Source organism: Acanthisitta chloris, unplaced genomic scaffold (genome assembly GCF_000695815.1).
Source record: "Acanthisitta chloris isolate BGI_N310 unplaced genomic scaffold, ASM69581v1 scaffold10641, whole genome shotgun sequence".
Taxonomy (NCBI): domain Eukaryota; kingdom Metazoa; phylum Chordata; class Aves; order Passeriformes; family Acanthisittidae; genus Acanthisitta; species Acanthisitta chloris.
In genome coordinates, this window is record NW_008654351.1 from 91744 (window position 1) to 98732 (window position 6989).

Genomic DNA, 6989 nt, shown 5'->3' on the forward strand with positions numbered 1-6989 from the left:
TAGAGTGTCTGTATAAATGTATGGACTGGAAACTGTTTTCCCTGAAGTAGTTCTTATAAGTGTGAATGAGAGGGAACAGACCTGTCCTGTGGATCAGTCTACTTCAGACTTCTGCTACAGGTTCATGGCTATGATGTCAACTGTTTAAAGTTCTGCAAAGGTTTTATGAGAGTCTGCTCAAAGATGTGACGTTTTCTTCATTGTCAGCACATAACTACAGCACTGTGGAGTGAGGGAGAACAAGTCGACAATGACAGAAATTACCGAACCAAGAAACAACACACAGACACTCCTCACTGGGGTTAAATACATGGTTCTCTCAAAATTTTGAGAGAAGAAATTGCTTTTTCTATAAGCCCTTTGCAATTAACCAAAAAAATACAATGTTGCTCTGTTATGTGATGTTCGTTGTTCATCATGTTAAATCTGCTCATACTCAAAACCTGTTCTCTTTTTCAACACAGGGTGCTAAGGCATGTTTTTTGCGTGACATCCCCTTCTCTGCCATTTACTTCCCCTGTTATGCTCATTTGAAAGCTTCATTTGCAAATGAAGATGGGAGGGTTAGCCCCGGAAATCTGCTCTTGGCTGGATCAATAGCTGGTAAGTGCCCAGATTTCTTTTTGCATAGTATATAGTGCCCACACCACAGTTATGGCAGTGAAAACAACAAAAATGCTCAAAAGGACTATATGCAATAATACTGTATTTTGCAACCTTATGCAGAAACAACAAAGTTACTGTGCTGTAGAGTGAGTTGATGTTAAAGATAGTGTAAGTTTCTGGTATAATCATAATGTTCAGGAGGCAAAAGAAAGGGAAAGGTGCTGTTGTTCTGTTACCATATATCATCATTCCTTGTGATGTTTCTGTGCTGGTTTTGTCTGTGTCTGACTGGTAATGTTTTGTTGAAATGATTTACAAACAAAATCATGTCATTCTGAAATTCTTTATGATAAAATTAATCTTGAATTTTTGTATATAGAGTCCAGAAGCCACACTAGCAGTACATGATGTAAGAGGTGACAAAATTATGACAGTTACTTGCTACCTCAGTATCCCAGGAGTTACTTGGCTTCTTGAGCATTTGTCATTTTATTTATAGTAAACAAAACAGAAAAGCCTGAAAACATTTCTGCTGTGCCACAGGTTGCTGATTCCTAGCATACTCACATATGACAGAGGTGCTGAGTGTGATCTTGAGCACTTGCTTGTTTCAGTCTGCTATGCAGTAGACATGAGAGCCAAATCATTGTTAACTTCTCACAGATGCATTTAACTTGACTGCTCCAGAGCCTAAGGGAAAAGACAGAGACATGCTTTGTAGCCTCAGCTTTCCTTTGCATCTGCTGCATAGCTGGTCCCTGCACAGCACCAAGCTTCCACACCCTAAGGAGACCACCTGGAGAGGGCAGGTTGAGAGTCCTGCTCGTGCTGTATTCATGGCTTTTCTCTCGGGAAACAACTAGAGTTGAAAATCTGTGCAACAGGACCTTTGGGGGAGAGTGTAGCAAGTAGGAGGGCTCACATCAGCTAATATTTGTGCTGTGTTCATTGGGGGCTACTTGGTCTCTCCAAGCTACAGCCAATTTCTTCCTCCAGTGTGGCCCCTGGCAGGCTGCTGTGACCTGCCAGGTGAGAAAAAAGCTGGAGTGGCATGAATCCAGTACAGAAAGGTGGTTTACCTGTGCTTTCTCATTTGATTTCAAGCCTTCTTCTCCATGAGAAAACTCTTCTTGATCAAGATTATGCCAAAGGGCAGTGTGCCTTGAGGAGCAAGGCCCTTTTATAGCCAGTATCTGGGCTTAGATGATAGCTAAGATCAGTTGGTTTGTCTTGTTGAAGCATATAGCTCTCTGTTCAGTAGCTCATAGGCCAAAGGAATCGACCTGGCACTAGGAAAACCAGCTGTGTTCAAATGACTGCTGCCTAAAACCCCTTGTCCTCTCCCCTCCCCCGCTCCATTCCAGAGCCAGGATCCAAGCTCCCCAACAGGAGCTTTTACAGCCAGCTTATTTCTCACCCATTTTAATGGAACAAAACAATTTTTGAACTCTAGATCATATTTACAGACTTGAAACATAAGCTGGCATTTTTAAGCCAAGTCATTTCTTAGATTTTCTTATTTTTCTCTTTCTAGCCATTGTCAGGTGATTGCAGACTGAGATAACCGTCCCTTTGAAGTTCAGCACAGAAGCAGTCTTTATTGTTGCTGATATGGCTCACCAATCTAGCTATAATGTGAATTTTATCCAGTGCTTCCTGTGAATCCCATTCTAGGTTAACTCTCATGAGCAAATTACAGTGTTAGAGATACAACACTCATCCTACTGTTTACAAAAACAAGAAGTTTATTTTATTGGGTACAAGCAAAGTGTGGTGGGGGGTTGTGTGTCTGCTGCTTTGCCATGAGAATGTCAAGGGGAAGACAAAACAAAAACTCCACCACCTCTGAAACGCTGTCTCTGGGCTAATGTCTGTGCTCTGGCCAGGGATCTCACCTGGTCATCAGACTTCAGATATGTACATGAGTTCTGGCTACCCGTGAGAAACTCTGCCTTTCCACAGCCCATGGTGCTGGGATGTTCAAGCTGGCCATGCTCTGATATGCACCTGCATCCTTTGCCAGTGGGTGTTGCTTGTGCTGGTTATATTGTCTTTTTCATTGTCATTGGGGTCACATGCAACATGCATGTCATCTAGCTTGATCTGCTTCTGGTTTTCACTGTTCAACAGATGTCTCAACCTGTTGTTCCATGGCATTTTCTGAGATGATTCTAGTATCAGCTACAGGATCTCTCCTTAATTTGCTCCATCTGCTTATTGCCTTCATGAACTTCCTTCTCCTCCCCTCTCTTCTGTTTTTTCTTGTCAGCTCCTGCTGTGCTATCTGACTTGTTCTGATTGTAGGCTCCTCATGGCAGCAGTCTGTAAATTTGATTTGTCTGTAGTCTTTTGTCCTGTACACATAGCTCCTAAAAACATCTTTAATTGCAAAATAACCTCAGTAACATGGAGTGAGGAATAAGGAAATGGAAGTCAACGTATAGTAAGCAGAATTGTTTCTAAGTATGTCCTTTGATTTTCCTTGAAAACACTGGTGGACTTTTGAAGGACAAAAGTCCAGCTTTAAATTGAAGACTCAAGCAATATCCTGGTGTGGATAAGGCTAAGCAAAGAAGAATTTCAATGTTTCTGGAGTTGAGAAACCTTGACCAGGTTTTAGCACTTGCCTGCCAGACAGACACTGTGCAAGTTGAGCATATGTGCTATTTTTGGGGGGTCCAGGAGAGGAGGAGGAGATCTTCTTTTGGTGATATGCACATGATTAGATCTCTTGGAGCAGTCTGCAGGAAGGGTGCCTGGAGCTTGAAGCCAGACCATGCTGGTTTGGACAAAAGTTGCTACAGAATTATGAAGCCTGAAAAAAAAAAAGGCAAAGGAGATTTATGCATCTACATCTGACCAAGTTGGTTTGGAACAGATGCAGAATGGAAAAGTAATAAAACCATAAGAGACAGTGTCTTCTGGGTACAGTCTCGGTGCTTTTCTTTGGCTTTTTTTGGCTTCTTTTTTTTTTTCAGTTCTAAACATGGGCAGCCCCAATTTGGATAGGAATGATTTTAGAAATACTACCCATTGGTAATTTGGTATTTCTTGCTTTCAGTTGATTATCTGCTAGGGTAAATTTAAATCTTCCTCCAAGTGTTCTACTGAGGATGTCAGCTGTGGCTTTGCAGCTGAGCAGTCTGCCATTCCTCATGAGAAGAATGACCCTTTTTATAAGCCTTAGCTCTCCTGGCTTGCTGAGCGTGCACTGAGTTATCTGATTCTTGGTGACATTGCTGCATGAGGGGTGTTTGTGTGTCTGTGTGTGTGTGTGTACAGGCTATTCTAGCACAGTGCACAACCAGGATGCCAGAAACCACAGAGAAGCATGAAAAGGAAAAGGAAAGATCAGCCTTGCCTCCAAAAACTTTGTGCTTATTAACTATGCAAGTTTCTGGTTAGCACTGAAAACTCCAGCCTGTGCCTCCCAGCCTGGCAGGAAGCATGTGACATGGTTGTTCCTCTGGGAGAAGGTCTCTCTGGGTGAAGCCATATCCACAACAGTTGCTTGTTCTCCTTCCCAGCTTTTGCTTAAATCAAATGTGGCTAGGTTCTCCTGATGTGAGGATGAAAGGCCTAGGTACCCCTGGGTAAACGAGACGTGTAGTGTATGTGACAAGCCAGTGGTACCCACCTGATGATTTTTGTGTTGTGCAGGTATGCCTGCAGCCTCTCTGGTCACCCCTGCAGATGTGATCAAAACAAGACTACAGGTGGCAGCCCGGGCAGGACAGACCACCTACAGTGGCGTTGTGGACTGCTTTGGCAAGATCCTGCGAGAGGAAGGTCCAAAGGCTCTGTGGAAAGGAGCAGGAGGTGTGTAAAAGACCTTTGATTGCCAAGTGATTTCTGATTGTGGCTTCTGTCACTTAGGAACTCTTTTCTTTTCTTTCAAGCTCGTGTATTTCGATCTTCTCCTCAGTTTGGTGTAACTCTGGTGACTTACGAGCTACTGCAGAGGTGGTTTTACGTGGACTTTGGGGGAGTGTAAGTATATGGTGTCTGGAACTACTTGGGACCCGCCACTTAGTTCCCTTTGGGTATTGGTGCTCTACACGTCAGAGTCAAGGTCTTGCTATTATAGAGGACACATTGCAAAGGCTTGCTAAATATTATTTAAGCCACACTACACTGGTGGAGGTTGGGATGGTATTCCAGTACCTGTTTCACAGCAAGATACTGCCACATTTTATATCACCATTTCAAACTGGGGAGCTATGTTAGCTTAAACAGAGACAGTGAGATGCTAAATAATGGGCTGGGGATGTAACTGCAGGGGAAATGTGATGCCTTCCAGGTCAAGATACACTCTATATTAGTCCTCATTATTTGGTGGAGCAGCTGTGTCCCTGATTAGGCAGGGCATTTGACATCCAAAAAAGTCTATAGTCACCAAGTTCAAAACCTGTTTGTTGGAGCTTCAGCTCTGCCTTCTGCCTTTGTTGATGATACAGGTGGATGTGCATGTTGCTGATTAACTTGATCCCTGGAGCAGCTGAGGACTGTTTACAGAGCTTTGGGGACAGCAGTTTGAAAGCCCCCACAAAAAGTACTTAAACTCTGCTAGGTTTCCGGATTGGTTGTGCACTGTAACAAAGACTTATGAGCCCCTGCTCCTCCACACTGCACTTTCAATTAATGCACTACAAATTTTATCTGGATTTGACCATATTCGATCAACATGAAGGCTCCTACCTGTTGTGGAAGTTTTTAAAACAGGGTATTTCTGCTTACATTGCAGAGTTTATTTCAGTTACTTCCAGGGAGGTAGACTCAGATGTCTCATTTAGCTTACTTTGTGGAGAAGATTTTTATGCCCACTGATTTTACTCTATGGAAATTTATTTATTCTTTTCCTTATTTTGCAGAAAACCAGCTGGATCAGACAGAGTCCCTAAATCTAGGATTACACTTCCTGCTCCTAACCCTGACCATGTTGGTGGTTATAAATTGGCAGTTGCCACTTTTGCAGGGATTGAAAACAAGTTTGGACTTTACCTACCTCGGTTTAAGCCATCGCCACCTACCTCAAAAGCTGCTGCAGCAGTAGGACCCTAAGTTTATTGCTGTAGGGTTTTTGTTATTAGTTGGGAAAGAGCCACTTTTCTAATTGGTTAATACTTTGTTCCTTTAGCTTCTCATCATATAACAGTTTAGCTTCATTTGAGTTTTAAGGTAATTTTCATCTTAAATGTAATCATTTGTCTTTGTGCTTCCGTAACCAGATCACTGTGAAATTCTTACCAGTTGTTTTAAGTTTGGGACCATGAATGTATTTGTCCACATCTGACATGTGCTTGTGTTGGGAAGACACTAATTTTAGGTTCCGTTTATTGGGGAGGGCTGGGTGAGAGCTGTGAACCAGATCATTTTACAGGCAGTGCTCAGTTGCAGATTACCAGGGCAGATGTCGCACATCGTCACTCAGATGGAAAAACTCAGTGGATATCATGGTGCTCAAAGCGGAATGATTTTGATTGTATGTGTAAATTGGTTATAAACTTGGTGCGTGTCTGTAGAGGTCAGCAAATATATAGCCGGTACCCAAGTATGCCAGTACAGCTTCAACTTCTTCAGTCTGTACACGCACAAGTTCTGTTTCTGGATTGTATTATGAAGCTTTTATGTGGAACATGTTTTTGTAATGGAAACCACATTTATAAATGTTTAGCCGTTGTATTATGTTACTGGTATCAAAATGCTCAAAAGAAAGTGTTATTGTCCATAGTCTTTGCACTTTATGGCAGAACTTTTGGCATTCTACTACACATACAAGGAAATTTCATAACTAGGTGCCTATTTTGGGTTGCTGGTGTTTGGAATTCAGTTTGTATATGCACTTCTATAGTAAAACGCTGCTTGTTTAAATAACTGCAATAGAAAATTCATGCACTGTATCAATGGTACCTGCCTTAACTGCTGGCTTGTAATTGGCAAATAGGTGGTTTCAGATTCTTATTTACTTCATTGAGTCAAAAGAGATTAAAATACTCTAAAATAAAAGATTTTACTTAATTTTTGGTGCCTTGCACAGTGTTTAGAAAATTCTGTATTTATGAAGATAGAAATAAACCTTTCAAACAGATGCACACATGGTATATTCTGTTATGGAAATAGCACAATACATCAAACGTCTTGTTCAGCTTCAGTTACAAAGTCAGGTTAAGATGAAGTTAATATTTGCACCTGTAGGCTATAAAAACACCTGCAGCTTGAGAAAAAATTACCTCAGTTCCCCTGTGTAGAAAAGACATCTGTTGGTGGAGGTGTCACTCAAAAAAAGGAGAATTTTTTTCCCAGTTAAAAGCCAGGGTTGGAGTAAGTCTTGATATTTTGACCTTTACTGTTGGGGGGAGGTTAATGGTCACAAACAGCCTGAT

At 41.8% G+C, this 6989-nt stretch overlaps 1 protein-coding gene across 1 annotated transcript in view; it reads left to right on the forward strand.

Annotated features, from left to right (window-relative positions):
• The window catches only part of SLC25A13 (solute carrier family 25 (aspartate/glutamate carrier), member 13), a 76128-nt gene extending 69434 nt beyond the window's left edge, over window positions 1-6694 (forward strand). The window contains exons 14-17 of the mRNA XM_009083472.1: window positions 465-603; window positions 4267-4425; window positions 4506-4596; window positions 5478-6694. Of these exons, the coding sequence (XP_009081720.1) occupies window positions 465-603; window positions 4267-4425; window positions 4506-4596; window positions 5478-5667 (579 nt within the window). The 3' untranslated portion in view covers window positions 5668-6694. The remainder of the gene's footprint in view (window positions 1-464; window positions 604-4266; window positions 4426-4505; window positions 4597-5477) is intronic.
• The last annotated feature ends 295 nt before the right edge of the window (window positions 6695-6989 follow it).